Below are 22,863 nucleotides of genomic sequence, written 5' to 3' on the forward strand. Positions count from 1 at the left end.
ATAAAGAATGCATGAATGTGAAATAACAATGACTTTATTGCCTCTACAAGCGGTGCTCGAAGTGGGGAGGGGAGGGTGGTTTACAGGGAAGTAGAGTGAACCGGGTGGGGGGGGTTGGAGGGTTCATCAAGGAGAAACAAACAGAAGTTTCACACCGTAGCCTGGCCAGTCACAAAACTCGTTTTCAAAGCTTCTCTGATGCGCACCATGCCCTGCTGTGCTCCTCTAGCCGCCCTGGTGTCTGGCTGTGCGTAATCAGCGGCCAGGCGAGTTGCCTCAACCTCCCACCCCGCCATAAATGTCTCCCCCTTACTCTCACAGATATTGTGGAGCGCACAGCAAGCAGCAATAACAATGGGGATATTCTTTTCGCTGAGGTCTGAGCGAGTCAGTAAGCTGCGCCAGCGCGCTTTTAAATGTCCAAATGCACATTCCACCACCATTCGGCACTTGCTCAGCCTATAGTTGAACAGATCCTGACTCCTGTCCAGGCTGCCTGTGTACGGCTTCATGAGCCATGGCATTAAGGGGTAGGCTGGGTCCCCAAGAATCACGATAGGCATTTCAACATCCCCAACGGTTACTTTCTGGTCCGGGAAGAAAGTCCCTTCCTCCAGCTTTTGAAACAGACCAGAGTGCCTGAAGACGCGAGCATCATGTACCTTTCCCGGCCATCCCACGTTGATGTTGGTGAAACATCCCTTGTGATCCACCAGGGCTTGCAGCAGCATTGAAAAGTACCCCTTGCGGTTTATGTACTCGGTGGCTTGGTGCTCCAGTGCCAAGATAGGGATATGGGTTCCGTCTATGGCCCCACCACAGTTTGGGAATCCCATTTCAGCAAAACCATCTACTATTGCCTGCATGTTGCCCAGCGTCACTACCCTTGATATCCCCAGGTCTTTTATTGCCCTGGCAACTTGGATCACAGCAGCCCCCACAGTAGATTTGCCCACTCCAAATTGATTCCCGACTGACCGGTAGCTGTCTGGCGTTGCAAGCTTCCACAGGGCTATCGCCACTCACTTCTCAACTGTGAGGGCTGCTCTCATCCTGGTATTCTGGCGCTTCAGGGCAGGGGAAAGCAAGTCACAAAGTTCCATGAAAGTGCCCTTACGCATGCGAAAGTTTCGCAGCCACTGGGAATCGTCCCACACCTGCAGCACGATGCGGTCCCACCAGTCTGTGCTTGTTTCGCGGGCCCAGAATCGGCATTCCACGCCATGAACCTGCCCCAGTAACACCATGATTTCCACATTGCTGGGGCCTGTGCCTTGTGAGAGGTCTATGTCCATGTCAATTTCCTCATCACTCTCTTCGCCGCGCTGCAATCGCCTCCTTGGCTGGTCCGGGTTTCGCCTTGGCATGTCCTGGCTCTGCATATACTCCAGGACAATGCGCGTGGTGTTCATAGTGCTCATAATTGCCGCGGTGATCTGAGCGGGCTCCATGATCCCAGTGCTAGCTATGGCGCCTGGTCTGAAAAAAGGCGCGAAACTAGTATCTGACGGACCAGGGGGAGGAGGGAGGGAGGGCGGGCCGAGTGATGACATGACGTACAGGTACAGGGAATTAAAATCAAGAAAGGTGGCTGTGCATCAGGGAGAAACACAAACAACTGTCACACAGAATGGTCCCCCCAAAGATTAAACTGAAAACCCTGGGTTTAGCAGGCCGTTGATTTGACGGAGGGAGGGGGAAGCAAATGAATACAGAACAAATCTATTTTTTACATCTTAAGACGATGGTGCAGCATGACTGATAGCCCTCGGCATCTTCTGGGTGCTTGGCAGCAAATACTGAGCGCTTGGCAGTTAGTGTACTACGATGGCCTTCAGGCCTATTGCATGATCTGCTGCTCAGGGAAGATTCTGCTAATGTGCGATGATCCAACTTGTAATAGGACGGTTACCAGTCGTAATACACCATCTACTGCCAAAAGGCAAAAGGCAAGGGGCTGGTGCAATGCAGCCCTACGGCTGCCAGCCCCACAGCTGCCAGCACCCAGATTGCCGATGAAGGCTACCAGTCATGCTGCACCCTCTACCGCCAAAAGGCAGTTAGCTGCTGCTGCTGTGTAGCAATGCAGTCCCACCACTGCCGGCACCCAGATGACATATGGTGATGGTGAGCTGAGCGGGCTCCATGTTTGCCGTGGTATGTTGTCTGCACAGGTAACCCAGGTAAAAAGGCGCGAATCTATTGTCTGCCGTTGCTCTGACGGAGGGGGAGGGGCCTGACGATATGTACCCAGAACCTCCCGCAACACTGTTTTGCATCATCCGGGCATTGGGATCTCAACCCAGAATTCCAATGGGTGGCAGAGACTGAGGGAACTGTGGGATAGCTACCCATAGTGCAATGCTCCGGAAGTCGACGCTAGCCTCGGTACTGTGGACGCGGTCCGCCGACTAGAGCACTTAGAGCATTTTATGTGGGGACACACACAATCGGCTATATACAACCAATTTCTATAAAACCGGCTTCTATTAATTCGACCTAATTTTGTAGTGTAGACATACCCTTAGAATTTCAGTGGAGTTAAAAGTGAATTTTCTCCCCCAAACCTTATACATCCAGCTTTCAAGTGTTGTCTGTATGATCATCAACCTTCACATTGCCTCTGCTGAGTAGGAACATGAGCCAATAGGCTGTGAGAAGAGAATGACTGTTAGTGTCTTCCAAGGATAATAGCCCTGAGCCAGCAATTTTTGTTGTTTGCTGAAATGTTTGCATGTTTAAATCATTGCCTCCAGAGAACAAACCACACTGTGTGCTTTCAGTGGATCAGTGCAGGAATTATCTCAGAAAACATCACGGGTCATTCCCAAATGTAAGAGTCATGGTCTTTGCCTCACCATTTGAAGCATTTTCTTTAGTGTGCTTTGTTTAAGAGTAACAACAAGTACAAAGTTACACACTGGAGGTTTCTGCTATCTCAGGAAAGGAACTGAGCATGAAGCAAAATAAGCCCTTTAATTTTGTCTCATGACCATCTCTGACGTGCTCAGTTGCTGTCTGCTGTGACTCAAAGACATTAGAGATGGGAAAGACCTGCTAGGTTATCCACATCATGATGCCTGGTACAGGGCTGAGCACATTATTGGTACTTCAACAATAATAATCCAGCCCATTTCCCAGCAAACGCAGGATTATTCCCTACAAAGCATGTGTCTGAGAGAATTCAAATAACTCCCAATTTATCTTTTCATGCAAAGATAGACTAAGAATGGGGAGCTGCATTATAAGAGAAAGTTCCACTCAGTCATGTTCGGGGCTTTCCCTTTGCCCTCTCCCCTGGTTTTTGTCATGCAGACAGAAAGCAAAAGACCAGAACTATCCAACTATCCAAATATATGTTGGGAAAATAACACAGCGGGACACAGACTATCCAACAAATTATTGGACTGCATTGCAGACAACTTTTTATTTCAGAAGGTTGAAAAAGCTACTAGGAGGGAAGCTGTTCTAGACTTGATTTTAACAAATAGGGAGGAACTCATTGAGAATTTGAAAGTAGAAGGCAGCTTGGGTGAAAGTGATCATGAAATCATAGAGTTTGCAATTCTAAGGAAGGGTAGAAGGGAGTACAGCAAAATAGAGACAATGGATTTCAGGAAGGCGGATTTTGGTAAGCTCAGAGAGCTGATAGGTAAGGTCCCTTGGAAATCAAGACTGAGGGGAAAAACAACTGAGGAGAGTTGGTAGTTTTTCAAAGGGACACTATTAAGGGCCCAAAAGCAAGCTATTCCGTTGGTTAGGAAAGATAGAAAATGTGGCAAAAGACCACCTTGGCTTAACCACAAGATCTTGCATGATCTAAAAAATAAAAAGGAGTCATATAAAAAATGGAAACTAGGACAGATTACAAAGGATGAATATAGGCAAACAACACAGGAATGCAGGGGCAAATAGGCAAAAGCACAGAATGAGCTCAAACTAGCTACAGGAATAAAGGGAAACAAGAAGACTTTTTATCAATACGTTAGAAGCAAGAGGAAGACCAAAGACAGGGTAGACCCACTGCTCAGTGAAGAGGGAGAAACAGAAACAGGAAACTTGGAAATGGCAGAGATGCTTAATGACTTCTTTGTTTCGGTCTTCAGTCTGAAGGAATGCCTAACATAGTGAATGCTAATGGGAAGGGGGTAGGTTTAGCAGATAAAATAAAAAAAGAACAAGTTAAAAATCACTTAGAAAAGTTAGATGCCTGCAAGTCACCAGGACCTGATGAAATGCATCCTAGAATACTCAAGGAGCTAATAGAGGAGGTATCTGAGCCTCTAGCTGTTATCTTTGGAAAATCATGGGAGACGGGAGAGATTCCAGAAGACTGGAAAAGGGCAAATATAGTTCCCATCTATAAAAAGGGAAATAAAAACAACCCAGGAAACTACAAACTGGTTAGTTTAACTTCTGTGCCAGGGAAGATAATGGAACAAGTAATTAAGGAAATCATCTGCAAACACTTGGAAGGTGGTAAACAGATAGGGAACAGCCAGCATGGATTTGTAAAGAACAAATCGTGTCAAACCAATCTAATAGCTTTCTTTGATAGGATAATGAGTCTTGTGGATAAGGGAGAAGCTGTGGATGTGGTATACCTAGACTTTAGTAAGGCATTTGATACAGTCTCCCATGATATTCTTATCGATAAACTAGGCAAATACAATTTAGATGGGGCTACTATAAGGTGGGTGCATAAATGGCTGGATAATGTACTCAGAGAGTTGTTATTAATGGTTCCCAATCCTGCTGGAAAGGCATAACAAGTGGGGTTCCGCAGGGGTCTGTTTTGGGACCGGCTCTGTTCAATATCTTCATTAACAACTTAGATATTGGCATAGAAAATACGCTTATTAAGTTTGCAGATGATACCAAACTGGGAGGGATTGCAACTGCTTTGGAGGACAGGGTCATAATTCAAAATGATCTGGACAAATTGGAGAAATGGTCTGAGGTAAACAGGATGAAGTTTAACAAAGACAAATGCAAAGTGCTCCACTTAGGAAGAAAAAATCAGTTCCACACATATAGAATGGGAAGAGACTGTCTAGGAAGGAGTAGGGCAAAAAGGGATCTAGGGGTTATAGTGGACCACAAGCTAAATATGAATCAACAGTGTGATGCTGTTGCAAAAAAAGCAAACATGATTCTGGGATGTATTAACAGGTGTGTTGTGAGCAAGACACGAGAAGTCATTCTTCCGCTCTACTCTGCACTGGTTAGGCCTCATCTGGAGTATTGTGTCCAGTTCTGGGCACTGCTTTTCAAGAAAGATGTGGAGAAATTGGAGAGGGTCCAGAGAAGAGCAACAAGAATGATTAAAGGTCTTGAGAACATGACCTATGAAGGAAGGCTGAAAGAATTGGGTTTATTTACTTTGGAAAAGAGAAGACTGAGAGGGGACATGATAGCAGTTTTCAGGTATCTAAAAGGGTGTCATAAGGAGGAGGGGGAAAACTTGTTCACCTTAGCCTCTAAGGATAGAACAAGAAGCAATGGGCTTAAACTGCAGCAAGGGAAGTTTAGGTTGGACATTAGGAAAAAGTGGTTAAAGGCTGGAATAAATTGCCTAGGGAGGTTGTGGAATCTCCATCTCTGGAGATATTTAAGAGTAGGTTAGATAAATGTCTATCAGGGATGGTCTAGACAGTATTTGGTCCTGCCATGCGGGCAGGGGACTGGACTCGATGACCTCTCGAGGTCCCTTCCAGTCCTAGAATCTATGAATCTATAAGTCCGAAGTGCAGGCAATGCGATGTTTATTGGGGTTAGCTTCAAGCAAGCATATCCATAGCTTTGACGCCGCAGAGCCTTTACCCATGTCCCTATTCCCACCTCCTTCTAGCAGGCCCAAATATACCTGCAGTGTACGCCCCTGGTCCCACCCCTTACAATTTATGGTCATGTTTCATTTTGGAGGGTTGTGAGTCTGGGGGCTTGGTAACACCTCTTTTGTCTCCCCTGAGAGGGGTAAGGAGTGAGGTTGTGTCCTGGCCAAGGCCAGGCCTTTCTTTGGCTTTTAGTATGTCTTATGCCTCCCCCTCCGCCTCCTCCTTGTCGCTTCTAACTGGTTGCTTGACCTTGTCTTGAGAGACGAGCCAGGCAGCCTTCCAGTGTATGCCCATATATTACACTCCCACCATACCCAGTAACACTTTAGCGCTGTTCCTTATCTTTCTCATTGTACTAACAAATCCATCTGGCTAGGCAGAAGCAACACAGTGTCTTTGTTCATTGTTCACACATATTAGTAAGGATATAAGAGTATCAAAAATCAAACCCATAATTCTCTCTCAGGCTAACATACAGGCCTATATACTAACACCTCGCTCCCGCAGCCCAGGTGTGGTGCATCACAGGTAGTTGGGCTTCTTGGAGATTATGGGCCAGATCCACAGCTGGGGTACGTTGGCACAGCTCCATTTTAGCAGGGAGTGACTCTCAACATGCCTGAGGCAATAGTGGAGCAATGTAACATACCCTATCATGGCTCATTAGTGTATTCTATGTATCTGTATTGGCCACATTGTCTGCATTACCTCAAAATATTCTGGGCCAGATCATGAGCTGGTTTAAATTCGCGTAATGCCAGTGAGACAAATTCCCTTCTCAGCTACACAGGTGTGACTCAGTGGTGCACTAAGAAGGTGGAAGTAAGAGGAGCATCACATCCATTGACCTCAATGGAGCTGCGCTGATATACGCTCACTGAGGAGCTGGAATTCTGCATTTAAAGTTAAAGTCTTGACCCTTCTTTGCAGTGGAAGAAAAATCCTAGTGCAAAACAACTGCAAATTTTGTTGTTCAGGGGAAGCAGGATTCCCAACTGTAATGGGTTACCTGGGGTGCAATCTGGAACTGGGGTACTGCTGAGCCCTCTGTCTTACCATCCTGGGTTTCCTCTCACACTATGACCCTGTGGCAAGCTGCAAACCCCTCCAGGTACTGCACTTGTACAAACGCCCAGAGGCAGGAACACGCCCAACTGAGTTACATGAATTCTTTCACCAGCCCCTCATGAACTGACAATAGGAAGGCTCCAGCCCATTCCCCACAGCTCCCCTGCTTAGGACCCCAAATCTGTACCATCTTGCCCTGGTCAGAAGCCTGACCAGTGTAAGTTTATTACTCAGTCCAACCCTCCCTCAAAGTGGAGAGGACATGCACCAGCTCTCGTTCCTGAGCAGATTTCCCAAGCACTTCAACCAAAACACAGTTTTAGATAGAATCTAAAACAGATTTATTAACTCTAGAAAGATAGATTTTAAGTGAATATAAGTGGTAAGCGTACAGATCAAAGTTGGTCACCTAAGAAATAAAAATAGTATTGCAATCTGAGTTCTATACACTAGACAGGATTTGAATCAAGCAGTGTCTCACCTGATGGTATAGTTCTTTCATACACAGGCTGGGATTCCTGTTTTCCGCCTGGGACCACCTCCCCCATTCAGTCTTTTGTCCTCCAGATGTAGTAGTAGGATTTTATGTTTGTATTTTGTATAATTTAGAATGAAGGATATAATAATGTAGCATGTATTAAATGTATTGATGTATAATTTGACCATATCCTGCCAGCCACCCTTTTTGAATAGCAGAAAGGGGCCAGTGGTAGAAACGCATCAGACAGGCTGCCTGTGTCTGAACTGATGTTAAGGCAGGAACAGACCAGAACAGTCTTTATGGCTGATTATGGTCACCTTTTGTTTTAGGACAAGTTTTCACTACAGTATTTGCTATAAGGTCTTGTTTCTTATCTGCATTGCAAACAAAGTTGTGTAAGGTTCTTTTGTAATCTAAAATGTAATCCTGTCTGAAATTCTCTGTAAAATTGTTTGGTGTGAGTAAAGGATGTGTGCATGGTTAAGCCATCACAAATGTCCAGCTGGTCAAGAAGAAGTGAGAGACTTGGAGAAACAGCAGGAAACAATCAGAAAACATCCATTGTATCTGATGCTAAACGAGTTAGCAGCATGGACAACCTCAGAGGTGAGGCTAACACCCCCAAAGACAAGGCAACAAATAAGAGATAACAGCGGAAAACCCCAAGATTAACACCACTTAAGGACTAACGATTACAGAATGACATTGCAAAATCCATAGACTAAAGTGGGAATTTACAAGTATAAAGCTGGGGTGTTTTGCCATAGAACTCTGGATTCAGTCCTGCAAAGCTTTGGAGCATCGGATTGCGACCAACAGAGTCTAGCTCCTCACTCATGCTCTATCTAACTGGCCATTGGATTGACTTGAGCTACAACAGACTGGTAACTATAAGACCATCTGCAGGACCTCTCTGTGTGTGTGTGTGTGTGTGTGTGTGATTGAATTCATATTCTAACTGTTGTATTTTCAATAAACCCAGTGTATTTCCTTTTCCCCTGAAAAAGATCCCATGTGCTTCTTATAAGCATAACATAGATCCCAGGAAGTGGCTGCCAGGTCCTGCAGCTCCTAGATGCATGAGCAGCCAGGGAGACTCAATGCGCTGCCCTCACAGCTGCTGGCACTGCCCCCGCAGCTCCCATTGGTTGCGGTTCCCAGCCAATGGGAGCTGCGAAGCGGCCCTTGGGGTATGGGCAGTGCATGGAGCCTCCCTGGCTGCACATGCATCTAGGGGCTGCAGGGATCCGACGGCCACTTCCAGGAGCCACGCAGAGATAGGGCAGGCAGGGAGCTTGCCTTAGTCCCCGGATCCCCGCTGTGCTGTGGACCAGACTTTTAAAGGCCGGTGCCGACCAGAGCCGCCAGGGTCCCTTTTCGACTGGGCCTTCCAGTCAAAAAACAGATGCTTGGCAATCCCAGGCTGATGGCTTGACCAAGATCAGAGAAGGGGTGGAGCTGTTAGATCAGCCACTACCCGGATTCACCAGCTGTTTCCTCCTTCACCCCAAGGAGTCGGAGAGCAGCAGTAACAGACACTACTGCAGACTGAAGAGGCTGTTAACAGCATGGAATGGCTTTGTGCCCTTCTCCATTCTATACCCCAACAGAATTCTGGGCAAAGCTAATTGTCATGTTGCAAAATCCAATATTGCATGCTGCTGAGTGACAACAATGCCCGCCAAAGTGGACAGACCGCTTCATTTTTCAAACCAGCTCAGCCAACCACACTTTGGAGACCAATAACACCTCACACAGAGCACTAAGGGGCCTGGGTCTGCTGGCTCTGAGTATGAAGAAAAGAAACGTAATTATCAAAGAATAGAGACTAGACTCAATAAGTGCATTACACAGACACCTTTATTTTTCTCAATTAGCAATGAAGTGCCGTTCCATTCAGAGACTGAGTTGATTAGAATTTCTGTTTAAATGTACAGTGTAAATCTCTTGACATCACCAGCAGAAGGTGGGCTTCCAGAACAGGGTGCCTCTCTAGGGCTAATCACAGGAATGGGGCACGGAGATGAAATGTATGTCTGATTTTCCTTATGCGTAAAATAAAATCAGAAACAGTGAAAAGATCCTTTCCATTATTCATCCCTAAATGGAAACTGAGGGTGGCCCAAAAATCTAAAAAGAAAAGGTGACATTTATGAACTATCCACCTGTAACTATATTATTACGACATCTGAGGGCAAAACTCTGGGATCTCAGAGCGGACAGTTTATAACTAATACCTGTGTTCACTTGGAAGTTAATAAAGCTCAGAGAAAACTTGACAGAATGGGGTCATAACTGTCTGTGACTGCCAATGGCTCTGGACTGATCCCAGAGTTTTAGTTGCAGCTCATCTGTAGTTTAAAACATTGGAAATCTTTATAAGCATTAGGATGATTAGACAATGACATGGGCACCCAAGGGAAGTTGTGGTTTTCCCTTCAAACTGGAAAAATTCAAGGTTAGGCTACATAACCTACTACAGGGAACATTTTGTGATAATGGGCCAAATTCAGCTTTCAGTGTATCCAGAGGAACTCAGTTGCAGTCATTTCCTGTGGATTTTTACCAGAGTAATGAAGTGCAGAATTTGTGTCAATGAAATCATTCCTGCCTCACTGTGGGGGGTTGAATAAATGACCCCACCCAGGACCATTTTGCTGTCATTTTCGGGGCCTCAGGCACTGGTGTACCTCGGTCCCACCTATTCTCTGTGTGTGGCACCTAAGTGTCTAGTCTCCCATAGGCTTTAATGCTTTGGTCTGGTTTTGGTTGTTGGGTTCAGTGTTAGGGTTGCCAACTTTCTACTCACACAAAACCGAACACCCTTGCCCCTCCTCTGCCCTGTTCCTCCTTCGAGGCCCCGTCCCTGCCCCACCCCTTCTCTGAAGCCCCACCCCCTCTCAGTCCACCCCCCCCCCGTCACTTGCTCTCCCCACCCTGACTCACTCACTTGTTTTCACCAGGCTGGCTCAGGGCATTGGGGTGCAGGAGCAGGTTAGGGCTCTGGGTTCTGGGATGGGGCCAGAAATTAGGAGTTCAGGGTGCAGGAGGGGGCTCCGGGCTCAGGCAGTGGGTTGGGATGTGGGAGGGGTGAGCGCTCTGGCTGGGGGTCCGGGCTCTGGAGTGGGGCTGGGGATGAGGGGTTTGGGGTACAGGAGGGTGCTCCAGGCTCGGATTAAGGGGTTTGGAGGGCAGGAGTGGGATCAGGGCTGGGGCAGGGGGTTGGGATGTGGGGGGGGTGAGGGCTCTGGCTGGGGGTGCAGGCTCTGACAAGGCTGGTGATGAGGGGGTTGGAGTGCAAGAGAGTGTTCCGGGCTGAGACTGAGGAGTTCAGAGGGTGGGAGGGGGATCAGGGTTGGGACAGGCATTGGGGCACTGGGGGGGCGGTCGGGGTGCAGGATCCGGGTGGCACTTACCTCAGGCAGCTCCCGGAAGCAATGGCATATCCCCCCTTTGGCTCCTACGGGGAGGCGTGGCCAGGTGGCTCTGCGTGCTGCCCTAGCCGCACATGCCGCCCCTGTAGCTTCTATTGGCCATGGTTCCCGGCCAATGGGAGCTGTGGAGCCAGCGCTTGGGGCGGGGGCAGTGTGCAGAACCCCCTGGCTGCCTCTATGCGTACAAGCTGGAGGGAGGACATGCCGCTGCTTCCGGGAGCTGCACGGAGCCATGGCAGGCAGGGAGCCTGCCTTAGTCCTGGTGCGCTGCTGATCGGACTTTTAACAGACCTGTCAGTGATGCTGACTGGAGCCAGGTTGAAAACCGGACACCTGGCAACCCTATTCAGTGTGCGGGTGCTGGGTGGTGTTGGTAGCCTGTGATATACAGGAGATCAGACTAAATGATCTGGTTGTCCCTTCTGGCCTTAAAATGCATGACTCCATTCCAGTCCGAATAGCTATGATCCTAAGTACATCCTTTGTCATCACTAGGATGAGTATAATACAAAACCTTATTTCTTTGTGGGGTGACCACTGCTGCCTTTTTCTTGCCTCTCCACGGAGTTCTAAAACACTACAAAGTATTATGACTTACTGTTCTAAATGCACATAGGAACGGTTTTTGTTCATCCCATCAATGGTTTTCATGTCCTCCTCAGAGAGCTGGAAATCAAAAACCTGACACAGAAGACAGGATCAAACATTGGGTTATTCCTGCAGGATGCATGTGCATCTACAGAAGCACAAGCCTCATGTTATGTGAGAAGGAAATGAAATAAGTATATTAATTTGGGCCTGCTCTTTCCTCTGTATTTTAGATATTTCAGAGGTGAAGGGTATGCAGCTAGGTAACTGTTGTGATTTCATTTTCTGTGCATTTTACCTTTAAACTTCTAGGAATCTGCTGTCTGCAGAGGCAGCTGCCATTTTGGGAAGAAAAGGGCATGTTTCAGAGGAGATAAACACTGTGCTCTCTCATGTAGCTGTTCCTCTTTGTTTTGTTCTTTCCCTTAATCTAGAATAAATCAGTCAGTCTGATATTCCTTGGGTATGGAAAATAGAACAAGGGATCCCATTGGAAGCTAATTTACCTGGGAAAGCTGTTTAAGACCCTGGATTAAAATGGGCATTGGAGGACAGAGCAGGGTTTGGAGAGGACCCATGGTCTAGGCAAGAGGCTGAGGGCAGGAAAGGGGCACACTCCCACTGGAAGATCATTTGTCTTTCCCATTTGACGTCAAGTATAGGGTTAGCCATTTTGGGAAAAGGCTCCACAAATCAGTTACTCCCTCAGAATTTTCCCTTTTGGAGACACAAGGAGGACACCAGGGTTTTTTCTCCCCATATTATTATTTATTCTCTAGTGGGTGCCAAGTTACACAGTTCAAATGTTAAAGTGGCAAAAGCCTTCTGTAAGTATAGAGAACCTGCCTGAGAACTGCGCTACACAATGGGTGATAGTTCTCAGGCAGGATCCTGCAGTGCCATACTGTACAAGGGCACAAAAGTTCTCAGCCCTCTACAGTGTCCCATCTAAATCTGTACACAGGGAGGTGTGTCCCTCATCCTCTTCTCTCTCCCCTCCTGTTTTACCTGCAAGTTTTCTTCAATATGCTTTCTGGTGAAGCTCTTAAAGAGGACCACGATACCACGCTGCAGCTGGTAGCGCAGGGCTACTAGAGCGGGGCTTTGGTTGTATTTTTTGGCAATTGCACCCAGTACTGGGTCCTCCAGCAGAACTGGGGTGCTTTGGTCTATCCTACAAGGGAAACAGAGAAACAGGGAGCATTTTGGGGATCAGGAAAGCAGTCATCTCAGCCTAGTGAGAACAATGCCTGTGAAATCTGAAGATAACCTACTAGGTCTTTACCAACTCTCATTTTTATTCTATAACTCTATAAATACCAGATATTCTGAAGACAGAGGGTACGTTCCCCTTCCTCCAACCCATTTTTGAGGTTCTAAACCTGGGAGCACAGTCCAGTTTCTTTCCTTACCACTTCTTGTCTCTCTGTGATCCCAGAACACAATAGGCTTCGAGGAGGATATTCTTGGATTTGCAGAAGGCCAGTAGTTTGCCTTGGTTGAGGTAAGGGTGACATTCAACCTGCAGAATCACCCCGCAACCCAAAATTGAGATTTCAGATCATATAAGCAGCAGCAGTCAGACAAAAGAAACAGCAGATGTTATGTCGAGGGGATACAGAATGTTAAAATATCAAAGTACATTTCAGTAAAATAGCCTTCAATTAAAATACAGCCTGGCAGTGCAAGTGACCACGGGGTGCAGTTTAGCTGATAACAAATCCCAAGAAACAGTTTATCTAGTAGAGGACAGTGAAGCCAATACATGCTGTGTGGGGACAGGCTTAATAAGGACTTATAAACTGAGGGCCAAATCCTGCTTGCCTTACGCATGCTTGTAGTCCCACTTGACACCTCACTAAGTCTTCCACAAGGAGGTTTTGGCCCATCGTGTATTGTTACGCAGCTAGAATATGGATCAATATCATGTCCTGGACCAATACTGCCATTAAAGCCATGGCTACTAGTTGTAGTGAGATAATTACTAATAGATGTTCTATGGGTCTTTACTGGGACCAGTTGTAACTGTAGCTATGGACGAGATGGCACTCTCATTCTAAGCCCTTATTTTCAGTGGCTGATAACTTCCCCTCATGTGGTCTCTTGGTCTAAAATTTCTCATGCTTGGTCTCAACTCATAAATGAATTTTTTGAGGGGGAGGGAAGAAATTGAATCAAAATCAGTTCAGTCATTTTTGAGTATGAAACAATAGTTTTTTCCTCAAGATAAGACATTTTACTCGTACATATTTTAATATTGAAATTTAGAAGTTTAGGTTTTCAACTTCAAAATGACCTTCTACCTATATACAATCCTCCATATAGAACTATGCTAAGTTTAAAAAGAAAAACACTTGAGAGGTAAAATTACTTTCAACTATTGACTATGGGATGCTGTGCATATCCTGGGTTATTTTTCTTATCCTATATAACTGATTTCTTTCCCTTTATCCAGCATGTATAGAATACATCTGGGTATCTATGTGAAAGGTAGGCAAATAGATTAGAAAGTCACATTTCTGAGTATGAGTTTGAATAACCTGGTAACAAAACCTCCTCACATCCCAAGCAGATAAAGGCTGATACTCTAAAAGTCCATTCCCATAGCAGGGGAATGAGGTAGCAGGAGAGGATCTCTGGATGTGCAGGGAAGCAGCTGTGTCTCTCTTTCTCCTGCCCCTCTCAAACACTGTTTCCTTTATGGGTATTTTCTACTTTATTCTTTCTTGATTGGCATTAGTATTTCCATTAATTTAATGATGGGCACAAACAAAGGCCTTTTCCAAACTCCATAAAATTATGTTTTTTTTTTTCAGAACTTGAACCTAAATCTGTATTTGCTAATGGCCCCCATCTTTAACGTCAACTGGTCCTAACACCCAAAAATTCTGAGGAGTTCAATATCAGGGTCTAACTGTTGTGGCTTGTATCTATTTGAAGTGAAGCAATAAGGTTTCCCTTTTGATTTAAAAGAAAGGCTGGACATTATCTCCTGCTGAGAAAGACATTCTGGAGTTTCCGTTTCCTTTAAGCACTGAGGTTCTTCTCCCATAAATGAAAATCTTCACTGACTACAAGTTCTGAATTTCTTCTAACTCAACACTTTTAGGTCTCCATCCAAAGATCAGAGTTTTACCTGGTTGAGAACAGGTTTGTACTTGAGCCCTGGTTTGTTCAGGATCATCTCCAGCTGTCTGATGTTGAAGTTGGACACTCCAATGGACTTCACCAAGCCTGCGTCTTTACATGCCTCCATGGCCTGGGAAAAACAACAATGGCCAGTTCCATTATCACTACTGGTAGTATAATTTCCATAAGACTAGAAAAATTATGCTCAACTAGGCACACTCCATGTAAAATTATTCCACCAAAATATCATTACACATACAGTAGGGGACATTTGATTTGTTCTAGAACAAAACTCTGATTTAGAGACAGTCATTTTCTAACCATTCACTTAGGCATCAGATCTCCGTCCAATCCACTGAAATAAAGTAAATCTTTTCCCCCAGTAGAAAGTAGACAATCTGGCCACTGTCTCTCCCACTTGCTTTCTCTCTAATTTGTCCCTTACATCTACAGAACCTCAAAGACATAGCGATACCCAATCATTGCTAGTGAACAATACAGAAATAAGGATACCACATAAGTATGGGACTACGAACACCAGTTTAAGAGTTTTATAGCAAAAAAATAATTGAGTATGAAAATTAAAGGGAAAACACAAGAAATATTGAAGGAGATGGACAGGTGCAGTGGTCACCGTTAGAATGTCTCTATTTACTGACAGTAGCCATGCTGTGGTGTCTAAGATGCGCCAGTGTTTCCCTGCTCTCATAATAGAAAATGACTGCAGAGTCTCAGATCACAAGCCGTGCTACGATAACAATGATACTGTAGCCAAATCCTGTTTACTTTTTACATTTAATAGAAAAAGCTTGCTAGAGTCCACTGAAGGGAAGGCACATATCACAGGGGAAGTTTTAGCTTTTTCCTTTTAAATGAGGGAGTTTAGTTAATGCTCATGAAACTGAGGAACCAATAGCACTAATTAGAACCTGGGATAAGGTGAGCAGACACTATGCTAACTTCCCCAAAGCTCTGTCAATGCACCTCGATTCTAACCTGGTGCCCCTTTGTATTTCATTTCTGGCTTCTCTTGATATAGAAGCACCAATGGTATTAAACTGACTGATGGATTTTGTAATGTGGGTAAGTGTGGACAGATTTTGAACCTAACTCTTCAGTGCTGGCTGGCTAATAAGCTGCCGTGCCAAGCCACTTAAAGAGCGTTAGCTAAAGAATTAGGGATCTGATGGAGTCCTCATCTTGGCTGACTCTAGGGCAGAATATTTCATCCCTCCTCTGTGGAAAACATCACCTGTAAAGCCCAGACTACAATTCTGTCCCTGACAATTCCTTTGGCAATATCCCTGTCCTAAGAACAGGGAAGGCCAAAGCATCTCAAAGTGCGGTTCTGCTCTACAAAGTGATTGTGTTAAAAAAAAAAAAAAGCATGTGAGATTTCATGTTTATTGTCTCTCAGTGATTTCCTCCTTAAATCTGCTCAGTTCACACGTAAAAATACATTTCACTTAACTAGCTACCCTGAATACTCATTGAGGATCTGGGCTATGCACAGTTATTGTACTGGTTTACTTCTATCAGTCTGACACTGATGGAGTTAACTTTCCCTAATATGATGGGGCAGCTCCTACAGCAGTCAAGAAAGGGTTAAAGAGCTCCTCTGGGCACAACCCACCACACGCCTGAGGCTTGTCAAGCCTGGAGTAGGGTAGGGCCTTAAAAGGGAGGATACTGACTCAGTCTGGGTAGGAATCTGGTGTGAGCAGAGCTAGAGCTCCCCAAAAGACAGGGGTTGTTTCCTGGGAAAACTGCATGAGCACACTGGCCCCCTATGAGGAAGTAGAGGGACTGGCTTTTCTATACTTTTCTATACATTCTCCTTTGCCCTCTAAAAAGGTCCTATGACTGAAAAATCCCGGAAGTCTGAGCACTCTCTGGGTAACAGTCAGCTGGCTGCCTAAGGTAACTGGATGGGCTCTTAATTAACACTGTGTTATTCATGTCACTCACCTCCCAAGTTTGACGCAGATCTACAACATCGAAAATGAATTTTCCATTTTCATCCTTTGGGAGTGGATCTGTCCCAGGCTAAAAACAAAAGGGAAATCCCCCTTGGTCGTGATGCTTTTTACACAAGTGGATTTTAACTATTTTGTGGCCAAGGAAGGAGTTGTAAGGAGGAGGAGTGGGGGAGGGAAGGTGTTGAACTCTAAAGCTGGATAAAAGCAATAGAATGGTTTTATCTAAAGTGTGGAAATGGCAGAAGTGCTAATTGACTTTTTTGTCTCAGTTTTCACTGAAAAGGTTAGTACTGATTGGACCTCTACCCGTGAAAATGAGGTAGTATCAGGGGTGCTGGAACAGGAGGGGCCAGGTGGCCATGCCCCCCCCCCCATTTTTTACCAGTCATAAGGGTGAGTGACAGGCGGCAGAAAGGAACGAGCAGGGAATGGTGTCTAGGGGGGAATAGAAGCAATGGGAGCGGGGCCTCTGGGGAAGAGGTGGCAATGTGGGAGCTGGGTCTTTGGGGCAATAGGCAGTTTGAGGGCAGTGGCCCAGGGAGAAGGGGTGGCATCAGAGTGGGGGCTTGGAGAAAAGGAGTGGTGTGGGGCCTCGCTTCGGGCGCCTGTGCCCTCCCATCCTTTTAGGGTACTTCCGCAACTCCTGCATAGGATATGAGACTAAAATAGGGAAAGAACAAGTTAAAAATTACTTAGACAAGTTAGATGTCTTTGAGTCACCAGGGCCTGATGACTGAGGAGATATCTGAACCATGAGTGATTGTCTTTGAAAAGTCATGGAAGATAGGAGAGATTCCAGAGGACTAGAAAAGGGCAAATATAGTGCCAATCTATAAACGGGGAAATAAGGACAAACCAGGGAACTTCCTAACTATCAGGGTGGTTAAGTACTGGAATAAGTTGCCTAGGGAGGTTGTGGAATCTTTGTCATTGGAGTTTTTTAGGAGCAGGTTAGACAAACACCTGCCAGGAATGGTCTAAATCAGTGGTTCTCAACCTATTTACTATTGTGGGCCGTATCCAATACTACCTGTGTGGACCTGAGGATGTCAGATGGGCCACAGCTCTGTGTTGATTGGGCTGCAAGTGGCATGTGGGCCGCAGGTTGGGAACCACTGGTCTAGATAATGCTTGGTCTTGCCACAAGTGCAGGGGACTGGACTAGATGACCTCTTAAGGTCCATTCCAGTCCTATGATTCTACCTTGAACTGAAATGAATGCCTAGAAATAATTTTGTGTCAATAAGAGGATATGTTTTGATCCTGGAAAATTAATTAGCTCAGCTAAGCACTACTTTGATAAGAAATTCTGTTTATACGCAGTGAAAATAAAGCATGCATGTCAAAAGCAATTAGTGCCTAGAGATATTATAGATAAAACATATGTGGTGTCACAGAAAACTGATAGCTTCTCTGACAAAAAGAAAGAGGTTTGAATTAATGAACACATGATTAATAAGCTAAAGAAGTTAGAGTTGATTACAACTGATCACAGTAACCCAAGGTTAGTTTTATACATTATTGGTTAATTTCCAGAGTAACTAGAGATAGCTTTTGATCATTAAGTGTATATTTGAATTTAGAGAGTTTCCAAGATAGTTTGTAAATTTGCCAGTCCACACATATATATGTATATTTTAGTGGCATAGTGTGAACCCAGGTAGCATATGATGCTTTAATAGCATGGATTAAAAGCATAACCTACGTGCTTAATATATATTGATTGTCAAGGACAGACAATATGAGTTTCCTCCAAAAAATATTTCATTATAGACTATGCTTCATGCATTAGTTTTTCTTTTGTCTTTTGCCTTCCCCTCGAACACCCAACATAGGCTACTACTGTAGGCTGGACGTACGACTAGATGGACTACGGGTCTTTTTCAGAACAGCTCTGCTCTGGCCCATGGATATACTACCAAACATTTGTTTTCCTGTGTATATTTTTTAAAGAAATGTTTACCTTTAGAGACATGGGGTTGTGGATAATGAAGAGATCAAGATAGTCAAACTTAAGTTTCTTCAGTGATTGTTCCAGGCAGCTTCGGACAAGTTCAGGACGGTGAAAGGTACTCCAAAGCTGTAATGATTCAAACACAACTTTTCTTTCTGAAAAAGTCCTTTCTTGTCTCTTCTTTCTGTAAAAATCACTTTTCTAAAATGTCTTAGTCATATCATACCGTTGGCTTTACCTTTTTAACAGAAGCATTGTGTTGTGAGTTGGTTGTGCGCAAAGATGCACATGAGAGTAAGAAGTGAATGTTTCCTGAAGAAGCAGGACGAGCGGCTGAAATGCAGCCAGGATGTCGGAAGTCCACTTGGTCCATACAGGAACTCTATGTGAGGTCACTCTCAAGGTTAAAATCTTTTGGGCTAAATTTGTTGTCCTTGGTTATTGGGAGTCACTCTGTTGTCTGACTTCAGGAGTCGGCCCTGAATGAAGTAGCCGTTTTAGCTTTGCTTTCACACAGGTAGAGATGAGCCTTGTGCTCAAACGTGTAACTTGTTATAGAATGCAGTTTCCCAATTCTGTGAATAATACTCCCCTAAATGCAATCTTTTTAAAATTGGCTTTGACATTGACAACATTCTTCATAAATTAGACTAAATAAATAGCTCAGGAAGCAGTACGATAAAAATACCGATGTTAAAACAAAACCCACTTACCTTTCCTGTGTAAAATATGTCCTCTCTTTTGACTGTTCCATCTGCAATCTTCTCATGAACGGCTCGCCCAACCTCCTCCTCAATCCCATATATAAAGGCTCCATCAATATGGCGGAAGCCAACTTCAATAGCCACCTTTGTAGCCTCCTCACATTTACTTTTTTGAACCTACCGGTTAAGAAGGTGTAGTGTCAATCTCTCTGGATTAGGGATATTTTATGCCAGTTGCCTAGAGCTTTGATCCCCATCTGAAAGACCTGATGTGGAGTTTTTAGATTCTGATACCTTCACATTTAGAATCTTTGAATTTACCTTAAAGGAAATTCAAAGGTTCTAGGCCCGATCCTCTGTTGCCCACCATCTTGTGTCATCACCTAAACCACAGCAAAGTAAATGGAATGTAGGTGTAAAAAGCTACTATTCAGACATAGCAGGTTTTTTACTCCCACTGTGCACAGAAGTAAATAACTCCTTGAAATGCAGAGCAACAGCGTATCAGGCCCATTATTTCAGCTTTCTTTTTACAATATTTAATGATCAATCAGTACAGGACCCTGAGACCAGGAGTGAGGAGCTGTGAGAACCAGATATCAACATACACTGTGGATTAGAACCCTCAGTCTAGCTGAGCTGAGCTACAACCCATTTATTTAAAAAAAATCTTATGATTTATACGCCAAACTCATGATTTTGTCAAAACTGAATTATGGTTTTGAATTCTTGAGTTTGGCAGGACTGCATTCCTTTCATGAACAGTTGTAACAAAGGCAGCTATTAAAACTGTTTGGTGAGAACTATGATTTCATGAACCCTTGTTGCTTCTTGGGTAATGACTCAGCTTTCTTCCATCTAGTTACATCTTGACTCTATTAAGATTAATAATTGAAAAATATCTGACAACAGCCATGCTTCCTAGAGGACAAATCTCTGTTGAGGCATGTGTGATTCTCATTACACAAAGGCCCCTTTACACCACTCTGGCAGTGTGATGTAAATTACTTAAATTACTCCCACTTTAGAGTGGTGTCTTAGTATAACTGAGAAACTGGCCTGAGTGAACGGATGCAGTTGACAAAGACTGTAGTGTGTAGGAAAGTCATATTTTAGGAGGTGGTCTTTTCTGGGAGGAGTAGAGAGATCATATCAGTCTGGCTAATACCGTGCAAAGATTGGAAGGACTCACTGAGACATAGGCCTCTACGTCATTTAGGTGCTTTTGAAAATTTTATCCTTATGAACTAAACCCAGTGAGGTAATTCAGATATGATCAGAATTTTACAAAACTGGGGAAACTAAAACACAAAGAGGCAAGTAAGATGCCCAAAGGTTCCATAAGTGACTCAGAGGCAGAATCAGATCTTCTGACTCCAAGCCCCCTGCTCTGGCCACTAGACCCGTCCCCTCCACACTGGGATCAGCAGGGAGCAGGACTGTTGAGAAGGGAGAAAAAGGAAATATACTCATTTTCCTTCCCTCAGTGTAATTCAGTGAGCAGCACTAGAAGGGCTAAAAATAACTAACTTCTCTTTAAAGAAGCTCAGGTTGGGACCAAAATGCATTGGCAGAGACATACGGGCCAAAAGCTGGGAAAGGCAGTGCTGTATGTCAGGGCAAAGGTGCAAAGGTAGTTAGATAGTGGCTCTGGACTAGAGTAACTGGGTGCTGGAGGTCAAAGAGGTGGATTGACAGATGCATGTGGGGCTCTAGGTGGTAGATCTGCTGTAGATCAGGTGTTTTGGTAGCTCTGGGTCATGGAATCGTGCATCAACACCACATTCACTCAAATAATAAAAACCAACAACATTTTCTCACAGACGATGATATTCTTACATTTATATACTAGTATCATCTTTCACTCTAAACCCCAAAGCACTTTTCAGACATTGTCAATAGTTTTATAAACTAATATACAGGGATCTCATCTTGCAGCCCTTTCTGAAGTGCTACAGGCAATGGTTATAGCAGTGCCCAGCAACGTTAATCAACAGGTTAAGGACAAAGAAATCCATGAAAGATTTACTTACGTCATCAGGACAATAGGTACCAAATCCTAGTGCAGGAATTTTGTTCCCATCATTCATCTTAATACAGAGGTCTTTGTCAAGCTCCATCTCTTTACAGTATTTCTTCAATTCTTTACTGAATGCTTAAGCTTTGCAGCACTGCTGTATGAGCCAGCAAGAGTTTCAGAAAGAAAACAACCGTAGAAGTTCTATTTTATATGCATTTTTCCAGGGCGTGGATGAGGAGTAGCAGCCAAGTTACAGGCAGCAGGCATAAGGGAGGGAGGAACAAAGTGCAAATTCAACATGACAAAGCAAAATCAGAAAACACACTATCATTATTAAACAATGGGTTCAAAGTCGGTCTTTTTCCTCACCTTTATTGACTTAATATTGCTTCCATGTGACACAGAATAGACGCGTATACAAGATCTCCCTTCAAATTCACAGTCACTCTACAATGGGTACAAAGCATTTCCAGAAAAATATAATTAGGAAACTGTTATACACTTTAAGAAAACATTTTAAAACTAACACTTATCACATATGTTACTAAATTTTCAAACTCATCAGAAGAAAACTATAACCATTAAATTACATGTGAAAATAGTACAAGAGAATTGCCTACTGTTTAATTGCTCCTATGAATTACAGATTTGAGTGGCCCTGATCTACTGGCTCAAAGAATAAAGATAAGAAACTTTGTTATCAAAATCAGAAACAAAACATAATAACTGCATTACATAGAGACCTTTATTCTCCCCTCCCCCAATAATCTAGAACCATGCTAGGGATTAGTTGTTCGGAATTTCTGTTTAAAATGTAGTGTGTAGATCTCTTGTGCGCTCTGCGCTCCCAGAGAAGAGTATTTCTCTAGGACAGGGGTGGGCAAACTATGGCCCGCAGGCCAGATCCAGGCCCTCAGGGCTTTGTATCTGGCCTGTGGGATTGCCACCCCCATGGCGCCACGGGTCCCGCGCCGCTCCCAGAAGCAGCCGGCACCATGTCCCTGTGGCCCCTGGAGGAGAGGCGGCAGAGGGCTCCGTGCGCTGCTCTTGCCTGTGGGTACCTCCCCCGAAGCTCCCATTGGCCAGAAACGGGGAACCACGGCCAATGGGAGCTTCGGGGGAGGTACCCACAGGTGAAGGCAGTGCGCAGAGCCCTCTGCCCCCCCTTCCCCAGGGGCCACAGGGACGTGGTGCTGGCCGCTTCCCGGAGTGGCGCAGGTCCAGGGCCAGGTCCAGGGTCTGGGCCAGTAGGAGGGAGCCTGCCCTGGCCCTGGTGCGTGCTGCTGCCACCCCGGAGCTGCTCCAGCTAAGTGGCGCTGGGCTGGAGCCCACACCCTGAACCCCTCCTGCACCCCACACCCCAACTCCCTGCCCTGAGCCCCTGCCGCATGCTGCACCCCAACCCCCTTCCCTGAGCCCCCTCATACACCGCACACCCCTCCTGCACCCTTACCCTCTGCCCTGAGCCCCCTCTCGCACTCTGTACTTCTCCCTGCACCACTGCCCGGAGCCCCTTCCTGCACTGTGCACCCCCTCCTGCACCCCACACTCTCTCCCGCACACCAACCCTCTGCCCCAACCCTGCATTCATGGCCCTGCATGGAATTTCCCCATCCAGATGTGGCCCTCGGGCCAAAAAGTTTGCCCACCCCTGCTCTAGGACTAACCC

The 22,863-nt window shown here is 45.1% G+C and overlaps 1 protein-coding gene across 1 annotated transcript; it reads right to left on the minus strand.

Annotated features, from left to right (window-relative positions):
- Positions 1-9,228: 9,228 nt before the first annotated feature.
- On the minus strand, positions 9,229-21,385 carry LOC128841088 (estradiol 17 beta-dehydrogenase 5-like). The gene is made up of 9 exons (XM_054035800.1): positions 21,208-21,385; positions 19,184-19,351; positions 18,480-18,596; positions 16,506-16,583; positions 14,545-14,667; positions 12,821-12,930; positions 12,417-12,582; positions 11,419-11,501; positions 9,229-9,516 (listed from the first exon to the last, which is right to left on the minus strand). The coding sequence occupies exons 1-9, from the start codon at positions 21,292-21,294 to the stop codon at positions 9,477-9,479; spliced, it is 972 nt and encodes a 323-aa protein (XP_053891775.1). The 5' UTR covers positions 21,295-21,385; the 3' UTR covers positions 9,229-9,476.
- Positions 21,386-22,863: the final 1,478 nt, after the last annotated feature.

This window comes from Malaclemys terrapin, chromosome 1, assembly GCF_027887155.1.
Source record: "Malaclemys terrapin pileata isolate rMalTer1 chromosome 1, rMalTer1.hap1, whole genome shotgun sequence".
Classification (NCBI taxonomy): domain Eukaryota; kingdom Metazoa; phylum Chordata; order Testudines; family Emydidae; genus Malaclemys; species Malaclemys terrapin.